The 15992-nt window shown below is 40.5% G+C and overlaps 1 protein-coding gene across 1 annotated transcript; it reads right to left on the bottom strand.

The window, feature by feature from the left end:
- Positions 1-1378: 1378 nt before the first annotated feature.
- LOC120766540 (monocarboxylate transporter 9) lies at positions 1379-3654 on the bottom strand. The gene is made up of 5 exons (XM_040092118.1): positions 3577-3654; positions 2477-3508; positions 2271-2415; positions 1657-1777; positions 1379-1592 (listed from the first exon to the last, which is right to left on the bottom strand). The coding sequence occupies exons 1-5, from the start codon at positions 3652-3654 to the stop codon at positions 1379-1381; spliced, it is 1590 nt and encodes a 529-aa protein (XP_039948052.1).
- Between the last annotated feature and the right edge of the window lie 12338 nt (positions 3655-15992).

Here is a 15992-nt window from a genome sequence, read left to right as displayed (position 1 = left end):
ATGATCTAGTGACCAACTTCGAATAATAGGTACTTGAGTTATGGAGAGCAAGTTTCCTTATTCGGCTAAGAAGAAGCTAGAATCAAAACATTCGAAAAATTCTGGATTTCCCATAATTGAGAAAATTCGAAGAGCAGCAGCGCACTTTATATAAGAAACTTACAGGTACTGAGGGGTTACTGGCTAAGGAAATCAAAAATGCTATTGCAAGGTTGATAAAAAGTGTGCCTAAGTCCTTATATAATATTGGGTAGTAAAAAGAGTATTTTCGTATTTTGTCAATAGATGTCGCTGTAGTCGTATATCTCCAGTGCTACCAGTCACATTGTGCCATATAGTGTTGGGAACGTGAGATTTTAAGCTTCATTAAATTCGGGGAAGTTGAAAAAAGTTAGAGCTGTTCAAATGAGTGAAATAATGAAGAAATTCGCTATACTATTTTGAGATTTTTGTATAAAAAAAGAAAGAATGCCAGCAAGCCACCACTGAAATTAGAGAAGTTTACGGAATTCCCTCGCTTCCCTTCTGGAAATTTCGAAATTTGGAAATTTTGCACTGATGGAATAATGTCTGTTGCGGAAAAATGGCAAAAGTGGTCGACCAAAATGGTACATATTTGTTTATTTATTTATTATTATAAATATAAAAAGAATTAATTAAAATTTGATTAGAAATACGAAAAGACTTTTTCGACTACCAGTCTATGAATGATCATATATTTTATTCGGCACTGTACGCAATACTCAGAAATGTTGAAATGAATATAAAAGTTAAAAACACTCGGCCAATAAAAGCCAATTTGCGGTCATGGAGCTATATACTAACCTTAAATTTGATTAACACTTTGAAGGTGGCCAGAACGTCAAAAACCGCATTTTTTAGTTTGATAATGAATTCGGTTTTGCTACAACGTCTCTCTTGAAAAAAGGACAATTTTAGCTTTACTACTAAAGAAAGAGGACGTAAAATATATTCTCGATAATAGCTCTCTTGCGTCCTAGCTCAGAAAGCACTGTTAACAGGCGATTTCGGAATCGAATGTTGAATAACTTTTGTCAATTAGTTAAACTTCGAACTTGGCTCAGGTTTAGTAATTTTGAACCTAAAATCCTCTTGGAAAGCCCTGAAGCAAAATGCAAAAATTGCTTCTGAATGGACTCTAACTTTTCAGAATGGATTCATATTCACTTTCCGAGCAGTTCCTGGATATTTCTTTAAGATTTTGCAACAAATACTAATTTACTTAAACAAATTAGAATATACCATAGAATGTATGCAGCACATACATATTATATAAAGTACTTTCAAAAGAGGAGAATAGTGAACAGTTTTAAACCAAGGAAATTAAAATTAAAAAAACTCAAGTTTTCGAAATTGTTTATTTTTCGCAGTTAAGATCGTCTTTTCTTCTAAATTTAACACAAACTATCTCCATGAGCCACGGCACTGCACAAAGCGCCATAAAGAAGTTCAGGCAGTGAAAGGTCACGATGTAGTCTTGTGTTAGGTCGCGCAAATAGCCCACCAGGGGACCAACGGCGAACATTATATTGCCTTGCAGAAACATGAACAGGCCATAACCAGTGGCGAATCTGCGAGAGAGTGGAAAATTTGTAAAACTCATTGCGATTATTTACTCTTCTATGGTGGCCTTACCTCTCCTTTGGCAAGTACTCGGCGAAGACAAGAGGCAGCGGCACATGGATCCAAGTACGTAAGAAGCCCATTGCAGCGGTAGTACAGGCCATGTCCACATAGCTGAATACATTCAAAAATGCTGGAATCAAAACAAAAACGAAAGCAAAACTTTTAGTCACCTCAATTTGTGGAGCCCAAATAAAAGCACACAAAAACAAATACGTAGGATGTTTATGTGTAACTCCACCCACATAACGGCGACTGACTATGGTGTCATATTTCATACCCGTTTATCTCAGCCAAAGTAAATATTGATTACACTCGGGAAACGCAGAGTGCGCCAATCGGTATGTCCACAAACCATTTACTTCTCCGGCTCGCACAGCGGGTACAACATACATTAGGCAGTATAATGTAGCGGCCATAAACATGAAAGCGGATGTCACTATATCACTATCGCACTATCTGGGTGATATACTGATAAACCTTAGAACATCATAATTCATCGGAGAAATCTTAGAAATAGTTTAGTTTGTGTGCGTTGATTGCTCCCACTTTTCGTCAACACATTTTGGAATGCAAATTGTAAACGAATCGCTGACAACGAGTTTGTCAAGGCCGTCGGTACTTACCAAAGCGCGCTATGATTGTAAAGAAGGAGCCGGCCAGATAAATGTAACGGGATCGCATTTGAATGAATATGGCCGAGAATGCTAAGAATATGCGTGAAGCCAAATCAGCAGCGGCTCCGATGGCGATAATGCTGGCAGTATCCGGCTAGAATTATTCAGGCTATGCAAGTTCAACAGCAACGAATACAAATAATGGAAATACGTACCTTTGTGAAACCCAACTCAAAGAGGTAGAGTGGCTGCAGCGTGAAGAACGCAATATCAGAGTAGAGCGCAAATGAGATACCCAATACAATGTTAAGGTAGATAGGTTTCTTCAGCAACTTTAGATCCAAGAAGTCCACTAAAATATGCCAGCAGCTGCTCTCCTCTTCAACCGTATTGACTGCAAGCATTGAATGAAACGGCGTCATTTCCGGTGAAGCGTCACGCACAACAATTGGGCCGGTCCAATTACCAAGGCTTGTTATGCTTGACGTGTGACTTGAGATATTTTTCACATTCTCCCTCGATACAGTTACCGGGCGCCGCTTGCCATGTATTAGGGACGACAAGTTGTTGGATTCCATGTCGGACGTATCTCGTCCATTACATTTCATATATTGATTATTATCTATGGTTGTGCTTAGAATCAGAGTGATATCTTCATTCTCCAACTTCTTTGCATCCCCATTGTAGGTACTTGACGTTAAAGTGGGCTCTATTTGAATGGTCACCTTCCGCATATGCCATTCCACTGGCTGCATCAGCAACATTCCCAGAATGGCGTGGGAGTTGATTGCAGCCAAAACAAGCAAGCAACCACGAAATCCGTAAAGCTCCAGTAACTTTTGCATTCCGACTGGATAGAACATGGTGCCAACGCCGATAAGCGACTGTGCAAAACTCATCCACATAACCCGCTTCTCAACGAAGTAATTGTTGAAGGTCGTATACGATGTGGGCACAATGAGGCCGAACCCAGTGCCCTGAATAACGCTGAAAGCGAACAACAGATCCCATGTGGTGCGCACGAATATTTGTAAGAGCGAGCCAGAAAAGTACAAACCACCGCCCAGCAAACCGACAGCACGTAGACCGTATCGGTTGAACAACGACCCCGAGAAGAGACCCGCAAAGCTGAAAGCACAAAAGAAGGCACTGGTTATGACGGCCACAGCGCTGGTTTCAGCCCCGATGCCATGCAGAAAGTCGCCAAAGATCAGCCCAAACGAAGGCAATGCAGCCAATCCACTGATCTACAAGATAATTCATCATAGTTCGTTTGAACATTGCAAGTAAAAAATGTTAGCTTGTTTTGACCTACAAATGGTAACGCCATGCCGATGCACACGAAAACTCCCCAGCCGCCATCTGGCGCCACTAGTCGCGTTTGCGTCCTCATTTCACAACCTCACACTCTAATTGCGAAGTCTTGACTGATCTTCGGTGGCAATCTCAGTATCTTCATTTACTCAATCTACCACAGTTTTATCACGTAAATAGAATTCTACCAAGTGATAAGATAAGTGTCTGTTGTAATGTGCGTAACGGAAGCAGAACTCCCATATTTTACGACCTATGTACACCTGTGCTGTTTTTTGACAAATGCAGTGGCACTTTTATTTAAATTGCACAATATTGCATATGATAAAATTTTATGCCTCACACCTTGGGACATAAAACCATAAATTTGCAGTTGGTAGATGTTTTGCAGTAGTTGGAACAGAGGTGCTAAATCATTTTCAAGTTGTAAGTAATACAAAAAATGCTTAAAATATATACTTATATATTATTTTCAAATTAAAGAACGAGTTTTAATTACTTGTTCTGCTTGGTCCATCGACTTCTCACCACCTGACCTCGTCAACTAACATAGCCATAGTAACATTTCGTACGATCTCAACACCTTATCGGATTTACGCAGCTTAATATTATTTACCCTAGTGGTAGAGGGGTCTTTCAACTGAAACCTGGGAAACCCGTCAACCAAGGGTACTCTTATCATTCGATAACTCTCTTCCCGCAGTAATGAAGACACTAGAAGCCTTATTACTCCAGATGTTACTAACCACCTGAGTCTAACATACCATCAACATGGCTTCCAGAAAGTGCATAACACTACCACAGCACACAGTAGTTCGCGACCTAAATAAAAAACTATCCCATCGTTGACATTGTTAAAAGCCTTGAGTCCTTGAGCCACATCACGTAACTCTACTAAAGGATATCGAACAATATACGCTCCCTCCAGGGCTGAAGAAGCGAACTATGAAAGATTTGAGTGGCCGGCAATCATCTGTACTATTTGGAGAAGGAAAATCTATGTTAAGAAGAATTAAATGGGGTGTTCTGCGGGGTGGTGTCCTCTCCTCGCTGCTGTTTCACTTCTATATTTCGAACCACCAACCACCATACAGATCTTTCATCACCTCATACGCAGCTATCTTTTCGATCTTTCGCACTTTTTCTCTGCAAGGATAGCGACACTCTTCTCCTCTAAATCCACAGTGTTCATATCAACAAACTGGACGAAGGAGTACAGACTGGATCTTAATACCACAGTCGATGGCGTTGAAATGCCGCCTGTCAAAAGCCCGAAGATTTTAGACGTTACACTTGGTAGACTGTGCTCCTCCCATCATACAACCGCGATTGTTGCTAAAGTAAGTAACTGTAACCATCGTTTGCACGCCCAGTCAGCCCTTCTCATCTAACACCTCTCTTCCTATGGTTCGACACGACAAAATATCACATTACCAACGCCTTCTTTTAGGTGACTTAAATGACAACCAAAAATGGGGATTAGGTTCTTCTTATTCTTTACTGGCGTGGAAACTGCTTATGTAGTTATAGCCGAGTTAACAATAGCGCGCCAGTCATTTCTTCTTTTCGCAAAGTGGCGCCAATTAGATATTCCAAGCGAAGCCAGGTCCTTCTCCACCTGGTCTTCCAACGCAGGTCTTCCTCTTCCTCTGATCTCCCGGCGGGTACTTCGTCGAATACTTTCAAAACTGGAGTGTTTTCGTCCATTCGGACAACATGACCAAGCCAGCGTAGCCGCTGTCTTTTAATTCGCTGAACTATGACAATGTCGTCGTATATCTCATACAGCTCATTGTTCCATCGAATGCGGTATTCGCCGTGGCCAACGCGCAAAGGACCATAAATCTTTCGCAGCACTTTTCTATCGAAAGATCGCAACGCCGACTGATCAGATGTTGTCATCGTCCATGCCTCTGCACCATATATTATAGCGGGACGGGAATTATGAGCGACTTATAGAGTTTAGCTTTTGTTTGTCGAAAGAGGACTTTACTTCTCAATTGCCTACTCAGTCCGAAGTAGCACCTGTTGGCAAGAGCAATCCTTCGTTGGATTTCCAGGCTGACATTGTTGGTGGTGTTGATGCTGGTTCCTAAATAGACGAAATTATCTACAACTTCGAAGTTATGACTGTCAACAGTGATGTGGGTGCCAAGTCGCGAGTGTGATCGCTGTCTGTTTGATGACAGGAGATATTTCGTCTTGCCCTCGTTCACCACCCGACCCATTTGTTTCGCTGCCTTAGCAGAACTAACGGCGCGGTTGTTAAGGCCAATGATGTCAATATCATCAGCATACGCCAGCAGCTGTACACTCTTATAGAAGATTGTACCTTCTCGGTTTAGTTCTCCAGCTCGAATTACTTTCTCCAGAAGAAGGTTGAAGAAGTCACACGAAATAGTGTCGCCTTGTCTGAAACCTCGTTTGGTCCATCCCGATCCTGATAGAGCTTTTGGCCGCGGCATAAAGGCAGCTCCTTTTCGTGCTGTCGAAAGCAGCTTTGAAATCGACGAAGAGGTAATGTGTGTCGATTCTCTATTCACGGGTCTTTTCCAAGATTTGGCGCATGGTTAATATCTGGTCAGTTGTTGATTTGCCTGTTCTAAAGCCACACTGATAAGGTCCAATCAGATAGAACCTTAAACGCGATGTTGAGGAGGCCTATCAAACGGTAGTTGGCGCAGATTGTGGGGTCTCCCAATCGTTGGGCATGCTTTCATCCGACCAAATTTTACAAAGAAGCTGCTGCATGCTTCTTATCAGTTCTTCGCCGCACACGTATGAGAGCTTCCCCCGCCACGATATCAAAATTGTGTTTGGCGACTTTAACGCTAAGGTGGGCAAGGAAGGTACCTTTGACGCTACATCCTGTAAATTCAGATTCCACGAGGAAACATCCCCAAATGGGTTGAGACTGATCAACTTCGTCGGAGCCCAAAATATGGTTATCTGTAGTACTTGATTCCAGCACATGAAGATAGATCAAGGTACCAGGCTGTCTCCGAAAAGCCACCAACCAGATCGATCATGTTGTGATACACGGAAGATGCGTCTCTAGTGTTCTAGACGTGCGTACGCTCCGAGGTACTAACATCGACTCGGACCACTACCTAAATGCAGCCAAGATTGGCACCCGCCTCTGTGCAGCAAAAATGTACGTCAACAAACACAAGGAAGGTTCGATGTCGAGAAACTGCAATCACAACAGACAGCAGAACGATTTTCTACTCGGCTTGCACTCCTCCTCTCTGAGAGCACTCGTCAACAACTCGATATAAGGGAACTGTGGGACGGCATTTCAAACTCCTTACGTACAGGAGCAACCGAAACCATTGGTTTACGGAAAATGCAAAAGAACAACTGGTACGACGAGGAGTGCCGTTTCACAGCGGAGAGAAAACAGACTACCTACCACGCAACGTTACGATCTACCACAACACGTGCGGGATGGAAAAGACACCAAAAGTTGAAGAGGGAAGCGAGACGCATTTGCAGACAGAAAAAGAAAGAGGCCGAAATGCGTGAGTATGAAGAGCTTCACAAGTTGGCCGACAGGGGTAATGCTCAAAAATTCTACGAAAAGATGCGGCGACTAACAGAAGGTTTCAAGACCGGAGCATACTCTTGTAGAACTCCCACTTCTCCAGCCTGCTGAATGGCAGTGATAGTACAACGCCAGGAGAAGGCGAACCCGATTCCCAAATCGATGACGATGGAGCAGACGTTCCATTGCCCGATCATGAAGAAGTTCGAATAGCAATTATCCGTCTGAAGAACAACAAAGCAGCGGGGGCCGATGGATTGCCGGTCGAGCTATTCCAACACGGCGGTTAAAAACTGATAAGGAGCATGTTTCAGCTTCTTTAAAAAATATGGTCAGACGAAAGCATGTCCAACGATTGGAATTTAAGTGTGCTCTGCCCAATCCACAAAAAGGGAGATCCCACAATCTGCGCCAACAACCGTGGGATAAGGCTCCGCAACATCGCGTATAAGGTTCTATCGAGCGTATTATGTGAAAGATTAAAGCCCACTGTCAACAAACTGATTTTACCTTATGAGTGTGACTGTAGACCTGGCAAATCAACAACCGACCAGATATTCAGCATGCGCCAAATTTTGGAAAAGACCCGTGAAAGGAGAATCGGCACACACCACCCCTTCGTCGGTTTCAAAGCTGCTAAACGGCTATGTAAACTGACGTTGAGCAACACCAAAAGCTCCATCGGGATCGGGAAGAACCTCTCCGAGCCGTTCGATACCAAGCGAGGTTTTAGACAAGGCGACACTCTTTCGTGTGACTTCTTCAATCTTCTTCTGGAGAAAATAATTCGAGCTGCAGAACTTAATCGAGCAGATACAAACTTCTATAAGAGTGTACAGCTGCTGGCGTATGCCGATGGTATTGACTTCATTGGCCCAAAACCCGCGCCGTTAGTTCTGCTTTCTCTAGACTGGACAAGGCAGCAAAACAAATGGGTCTGGTCGTGAACGAGGGCAGAACGAAATATCTTCTGTCATCAAACAAACAGTCGTCGCATTCGCGACTAGCCACCCATGTCACTGTTGACAATCATATTTTTGATGTTGTAGATAGTTTCGTCTAGTTAGGAACCAGCATCAACACCAACAACAACGACAGCCTCGAAATCCAACGCAGGATATCTCTTGCTAACAGGTGCTACTTCGGACTGAGTAGGCAATTGAGAAGTAAAGTCTTCTCTCGACAAACAAAAACCAAACTCTATAAGTCACTCACAATTCCCATCTTGCTATATGCTGCGAAGGCATGGACGATGACAATATCGGATGAGTCGACGTTACGAGTTTCCTTTGCGCGTTGGCCACGGCGAGTATCGCATTCGATGGAACGATGAGCTGTACGAGATATACGACGACATTGACATAGTTCAGGGAATTAAAAGACAACGGCAACGCTGGCTAGGTCATGTTGTTCGAATGGACGAAAACACTCCCACTCTGAAAGTATTCGACGCAGTACGCGGCGGGGGAAGCAGGGGAAGACCTCCACTCCGTTGGAAGGACCAGATGGAGAAGGACCTGGCTTCGCTTGGAATATCCAATTGATGCCACGTAGCGAAAAGAAAAAACGACTGGCACGCTGTTGTTATCTCGGCCAGTAAAGAAGACGAAGAAGTAATTTGGGGACATATTAACCAACCTAGTTTCAACATCGATGTGATTTTAAACAATTCTATGGCTTTCAGAAATAGATTATAGTAGGAATTCTACGCTGATTCCGTTTCCACAAACGAAAAGAGCACTCTTTAGAGCTTAAGCTTCAGCGAATGTGTTACGACAAAAATTTGTTTTGGATTGAACAAGACTAGTTTTGCTTTCCAAGCGATCATGAAAAATGTCATCTTTTAAATAACAATTCATCAAAATGTGAAAGTTAAATTGATTACACTTCCATGCTATAGAATTCGATCATACATAAATAGATAAGCAAATGGCTACAGGTGTCGAGCCTTTCAATGGATTCTTACCACACTATGGTCATGTACCTATATGAGTCATTAATTCTTTTTTCTAGTTACATGAATACAAGTATTTGTAAATAATGGAATTTTGAGGTATTCAACGAACGGTCTTTAAGATGGCTCACCAACTTCGACTAGTCGCAAACTTCGGGATCCCTGAAGCATTATACGGAATGAATAATTGTTTCACATGGGATTAAGATCTGGGCCTTAAGGTGGATGTGGTAACTCCTTATTCTTTGAGCAACATAGACTGCTAGATAGCCATAACTAACTGCTTAGGATTGCCATCCAGACTAAACCTTCGTAGCAGATCCTATTTCGATGCGGTTCCCGGTATACGCTGCTTTAAATTTTCCAAAAAACTTAATTTGGTCAATATTGCGTACAGCGAGCCGAGTCCATTAGCTGCTATCTCTCCACATACACGGACCGCCCCACATATAATACTATAATACCTTCCGACTTGAAGGCCAGGCATAATGTGCCAAACTAGAGCTTCAAATGAACTATTCGTTTAAATGCATACATATAATCAAACTAATGATAATTCCATTACTTTCACAACATATAAGCTAGAAAGTTTCAAGTTCTCTTTTCTTAATTATGTGGAAAATAATTGCTTGCTCCCAGCAAATTTAAACAAGGCTAATTTGAAAGGATGTTTGAGTGTCACACACACGAAGTGTCTCCAAAAGTTAATTTTCTGCAAATGACACGATTTAATACCGTAAAATTTCTTTGTCCTTCTGTAGAGTGGCTTCCAGTAAAAATGCCCAATTACAAATGAGTAGACCCTTGATGCCACTTGAATCCTACTCAAATAGTATTCCTTTTAATTTTGTCACTCTTACGTGCTATCAGCAACTACAAAAGGTTACTTGGACACTAAGTTGCCATTCACATACCGTTACTGGAATGTTATGTAGTGAAAAAAAAAACAAATAAAACCTTTTCATTGAAATATCTGACATTGTGTTCACATTCGCTTAAAGAAGCTTATGTACCATATATACAAAAAGTCGAAAGTCAAATGGAAACTTATTTAATGCGACAGGGTTATATTAAATATAGCTTGGCAAACAAATTACAATCATTTCAATAAAAAATAATATGATGTTTTCATTGTCGCGTAACGTTTTATATGCGGCAAGAGGGACGCCCAACCATCATTTAAATTGCCTGAGAAGAAGGAAGGAAATTTTTTTATAGCCAAAAGCTGCTTAAGAAGGCCAGCAATGACAACTCTCAATATAGAGTATGAAAATTACTGTTATTAATAGTGACAATGAAAACTTTGATAGAATTACTGGGTTTCATAGTTGGAGTATTTTCATAATTTGAAAAAAGTGCATAAAATGTGTAAGAATCTTTTTTTAGAGCGGAAGTTTTTGTAATACCAATTAATAGTTTTTAGACTTGATATCTGACATCCAGTCCTTTGAACTGCGTTACGGTGGCAAATAAGGAGAAAAGGAGCTGCAGCGTCTCTCATGACTACTTCCCAGCATTTTCTACAAGTGTCATCGTTAATTATGTCCATACAGTTTTCATGAGATGCCAATAATTTGTCACCTGTTAGACCGGCCAACACATGCAGTCTTTTGGAAACCATGTGTGAAGGAATGAGTGTTGGTTGCCCTTAAGAAATACAATAGCGGTGATTCATAAGCACAATTAGCCAGACGATTGTTTTTTTACATGTCATAGACTGAAATATTTTGTAAGATTTCTCGGTAGAAATTTCGGTATGAAAATGATATTATCACGGGGACTCAAATATTGCACTAATTGCTTTCTTCATTTTTAACATTATTAACTCTCGAAGACCAGTGAAGTCTATTGCACTTGGGAATTCTTTGGCATAAGAAAACTTGTTCTCAATTAAACTATTGCAAATTGCTTATTCAATGGCGAATTGTGTTCAATTAATGTCGAAACACGGGTCGTTCCAGTTGCGTTGATCGGATGTGGGAGGGCTTTGCAATTAACTGCAAATTAAGTTAGATTGTTGAAGTTGAAGAAAGGGGAGCAGGGAGGCCAGCTTCTATAGCTACACGGATCCGCAGAATATGCTGCAGCTCTCAAAAGTTGTCCTTTGATGTAGCAAAGTTTTCGAATTTCAAAATGCTATCAATATCATATCAGCCACCGCTTGCAACCAATTAACTTGCCTCAGGAGGCTTTCTTGCATTAAATGCATTAAGCGCACGACACTCCAATGTAGACTCTATTGGAAATGCGTGAGTGTGTATGTTTATTTGCGCGCAACTGCTGCTAGGCAAAACTTTTCGACTTAATTCTGGTGAACAAACCGGGAGAGAGTCACCACGAAGTGCACGCCGCAACTGGTGCCTGAGACGCCGCCGCTTTGCTATTGTTGCCTGTTGCGTGCGGTGGGAAGCAAATTTTCGTACAATTAATGCCAACAGCAGACGAATAAAAATTGATTATAATCGAACCAAATGACCTGGGAATTACTACTATTTTTTGCAAGTTGTTGTTATTGTCACCGAGTGTCCGTTTTGTTGTTATTTAAAACTTGTCGGCATCGAAATAATTTCGCCTGACATTCCTAAATCCGCATTCATTATCAAATACATGTGGCAACTCTGAAGAGAATATTGGTGGCTGTCAAATAAATAAAATCACAAGTTGTTATTAAAACAACCGCAGCTGGGCACAAGCAGCACGTAATTGCAGTCACATGTATGTATGTGAGTGTGAGTATTAGAGTGGTTATTTAAAATAGGAAAATTTCAAGAGAATGGAAAATACTTTGTTAAGTGCCGGTTTACACACGGAACTATTGGCACCCAAACCATCTGACTCTCTAAATTATATACTTACATGAGAATGAAAATCTACAGGCAAAGTAGCAAAGACTTTGAGTATAATTTAGACTAAGGTAAAAATAATATTCTGAAATGAGAGATAAAATAACCAAAAATAAAAAAAAACAAGTAAAGAAGGCCTAAGTTCGGATGCAACCGAACATTTTATACTCTTGGGCAGGGAAAGACCTTAAGCTGATATAAGAATGTAAAAAGAATACCTCTTACTAAGTTTTGTCGAAATCGGTTGATCGGGACCCGAGATATGCGATTTCACCAAAAAGGTTAGCGGTGCCACGCCCACCGTCCAATTTTCACAATTTCAATTTTCACTTGTCTCTGGCGTATTTACTTATTTATGTTTCGCTCTTTTAGTAGTTTTTAACGGTACCCTTATATGGGGAGTGAGCGGGGTTATGCTCCGATTTCATCCAATTTCACACTGTTGGTCTTATAATATTTGTACTCAACAACAACTGACACCTTGACAAATAGATCGGTGTTACTTTCCAGTAGAATGCGGAAAAGAACAAGCATCCTCAGCCATGACTTCGCCTGAATGCTGACCCTATTGCAGTGAAATATCAAACTTAAGATACTAGAATAAAGATCGGTTGGGAAATATTGAAAATGCCTCCACTCTAGTACACTTGCGCACATATTTTCCGTGGGCGCTGGTGTGCAAGGCTTTTCGTCTTTTTGTCGGAAGCAAATAAAACTTGCATCTTCCAACTGCACGTGCTAGTCTGCAAACTGCTCCAGGCTGGTATGTGCGAATATGTGTTTATGTGTGAGCATGTGATGTGTACAGTGATTGTGGCGTATAAATCCTTGTCTTCTGGTCCAAGTGCCATCCATTGTCTGCCGCAATCTGTTTATGTTGTTGTAGGGATTGTAGTGGCCAGTCGCTTTTGGGTCAGTTGTTATAAGCAAGAAAGTTTTGTGTAAAACTTTTTATAGCTCCATACAACTTCTGCTAGACCAAGTTTAATGGTGCATCTTCTTGTACTTTGTGGCTAGCTTTGGTAAATGAAAAACTTTTTTCCCGAAAAGTTTAGTCGAAGAAACACAAACCTTAGCTATTTAGCAGTACAGCGGGTGTGTCTGGCTTCATACATTCGAAATGAAATATAAAAAAGTGCATATGTTACATAATTTATTTCCTGTTAGGTGCTGCATCTCATGATATTTACTTCACAAGCAATATTTCCGTCTCTGAAGCAGCATTTTAATTTCTGTTCTTCCAGAAAAAGTGAAAGCGACAGCAAGTAAAGAAGACCTCTATCTGTGCATAATCAATAAGTTCAAATCTGGAGTTTTAACAAATCTTCAAGTCTTTCAACTTTTAAGTTAAGTTGCGAGGCTTAAATTCTTACCCTACAAGCTATTTATCAGTTTAATTTAAACTGATTTCGAGTTTGGCTCTCCCCCTTAGAAAATTAAACGGATGTAAGTACATAACAGAGTAGTGCAATCTCAGCATTTTTGAGCATAACTGAGATGGAGAAATAGAAATCTAAAAGGAAGAATATACAACATTGCTCTTTTTACACCCTGAACAATGTATTGGGTTGTCAAAAAAGTCTTGCGGTATTTTTATTGAAATTGAAATGAATTTTTGATGACTCAAAAAGGTATTGCATGACCCGATGCGACGAATAAAACTAGAACTACTACTTGACAACCTATTATATTAAGTTTGTAACGATGTTGGTAGCACACAAAAGAAAGCGTCAGAGACCATATAAATTATCAGTATAAATGATCAATCATGCATTATTGTCCAAGGCAACGGTGCAATCTCCGAAGATATTGTTCAGATCTAGTGACTATAGCATATATTTGCCATACAAACTGACCGACTAAAGTTCTTGTAAATAATCTCTTGTGTTGTTTTTTCGATGGAACAAAGTAAATGTTTTTCCTTGTTTCCTATTCGAAATTTCACGCTTTTACATGGAAATGTTTCGTCACCCTGTAATTTCGTTCACCTAACTATAAATAACCAGGATCTCCAGACGAATTTAATTCAAAATGAATTTCTTTCCATTCGTCTGTCCGTCCATCCGTTCGATAATTTTAGTAAAACTTGTATATCTTTCTATGGTACTCTATGGTGTTCCTTGGCACCCTGGAGAGGTTAATATTGCACCCCCCATATAAGGGTTAAATTGAAGTACTAAAAATGCGATTGCTCACCAGATCTGTTTGGCCTCTAAGTAAAAAATTTTAATTGGGCGTGGCATTGACCAGTTTTAGATAAGAATTCGTACCTAGTAACTAGTCGATCAATGCACACCGAATTCAATGATTATGGTTCAAACCCCACCTACTTCCCAGTTATAGTGTGTATACATACATACATATATCGACCAATTTATATGATATCTGACCAAAACTATGTGAGAGTAGTGAATTTGTTCCACGAATTATCCCATATTCAACATATAATATAATGATTTTGGCTATTCTAGAAGACTTTATGAAGAGTATGTCAGTCAGTGTGTGAGTTATCTTCACAAAGAAGGGTGCAAACATTTTCTCGAATATACTTGAGTAATACCAAGAGTTAAAGCAAACAATTCATACCTCATTATACTCGATATAGTGATTTCCGACGTGCCAGCTAACCTTAAACCGTTTACATTGGCCAATATCGCACATTATGTGATTGAAGTTAAGTGAACATGTTTTCTCATACATAGTTTGTTTTAACGCCGGACATAAATGCAATCGATCTAAACCTCACATCCCTAATATGATGATTTTCGATTATATGGTAGGCTGCTTCCTCATATACCTAATATACCATTAACTGAATTTACAGGTTTTTGAAGCGGAATATACCTGTAACGTGTTCACGAGCTAATTTCTCAGCCGAAGATATGTGCAATTAATACGTACTAACTGTTATTATCCGCGATTAATTTAAGCGCCTTATCTCGCTCGCATATGTTTGAGCACTTCTCCACAGGCTGTGAGAATGTATGCACCGTGAATTGACACTCTAATTTCTGTGAATGTGTATGAGGGAGGAATCAACTTCTGGTGCGCATTGTTCTATGAATTTAATCACTGTGCATATGGCATGGTTGGATGAGGAATTAACGGAAATATTCTCTGCGTGTTCATCCGCGAGAAGTGACTAGGTAATTAAACTGATTAAAATGTGCACCTTCACTTTCATTTTACGAGTTGCCAGCTTCTGCTGTTGCTTTGGAGTAATTGCTTTGCAATGTGCCAGAAATCACTAAACACACCCGAAGACTTTATTTCTTTAAGAATTTAGTGCGATTTACATATGTGCAAATAAATGCACGTATTGATAAAGCTCCTCTTCTCGGGAGATGTGTGACGTGGACGGACGTGACGTAGACGGCCCACTTATCCAACCATTGCCACCTATCTCAAAAGTCACTCGAATCTCCGTCGGTTGTACAAAAACTGTCGAAGAACTCAAGCAGGCACTACTTTGGCTAGAGACACACAAATCCTTAAAATATCCCGAATTGCATTAAATTTCAATATTCACTCACTCTGGAAATTACATCAGTTGGCCATCAGTTAAATGAAAGTGATATAATGTGCAAACCGAGCGTTCGCCAGTTTGTGGCGTTTCAAATAATTGGCCGGAAATCTGTTTAAATTCAATACAACGGTGAAACTATCCGACATTTCTGATTGACATTTAATATCCAATTTGGTGTGACATTAAGACTAACATACAAATGTACTCGTGTTTACGATTAAGACCGTTTCATGAGCAATTTGTAAAAGCAATTAATCGGCGGTCAATTTGTCGAGGGGACTGATATTTTTTTCACAACAACGCCCAAAACTTACACACTTATACATAACGGTGTTTTTCAATAAGAGCGCTACAAAATTAAAAAAAAAAAAACAAAAACAGTTTGGGATGCACGACATGCACGACTCATACCGTACGCTTAGTGCACCTCTTTCGGGACAACGCTCGATCCTTATCTTTCAATATATCGAACTTGCGCAGCGGTATTTACCTTGCCGGACTACCGCTAAGTACTTCTTCACAAGGGTAGCTTGGCCTGTTGGCTCTTGCA

This window comes from Bactrocera tryoni, chromosome 1, assembly GCF_016617805.1.
Source record: "Bactrocera tryoni isolate S06 chromosome 1, CSIRO_BtryS06_freeze2, whole genome shotgun sequence".
Taxonomy (NCBI): Eukaryota; Metazoa; Arthropoda; class Insecta; order Diptera; family Tephritidae; genus Bactrocera; species Bactrocera tryoni.
This window is presented reverse-complemented; position numbering and strand designations above follow the sequence as displayed.

What these genes read in the sequence shown, in the direction of transcription:
- LOC120766540 (XM_040092118.1), bottom strand. Translation starts at nt 3,654, where the DNA reads ATGAGGACGCAAACGCGACTAGTGGCGCCAGATGGCGGCTGGGGAGTT. An exon ending in TCGGCATGGCGTTACCATTT is followed by an intron (nt 3,509 to 3,576) that starts GTAGGTCAAAAC and finishes ATTATCTTGTAG; the next exon opens with ATCAGTGGATTGGCTGCATT. An exon ending in GAGTACTTGCCAAAGGAGAG is followed by an intron (nt 1,593 to 1,656) that starts GTAAGGCCACCA and finishes ACTCTCTCGCAG; the next exon opens with ATTCGCCACTGGTTATGGCC.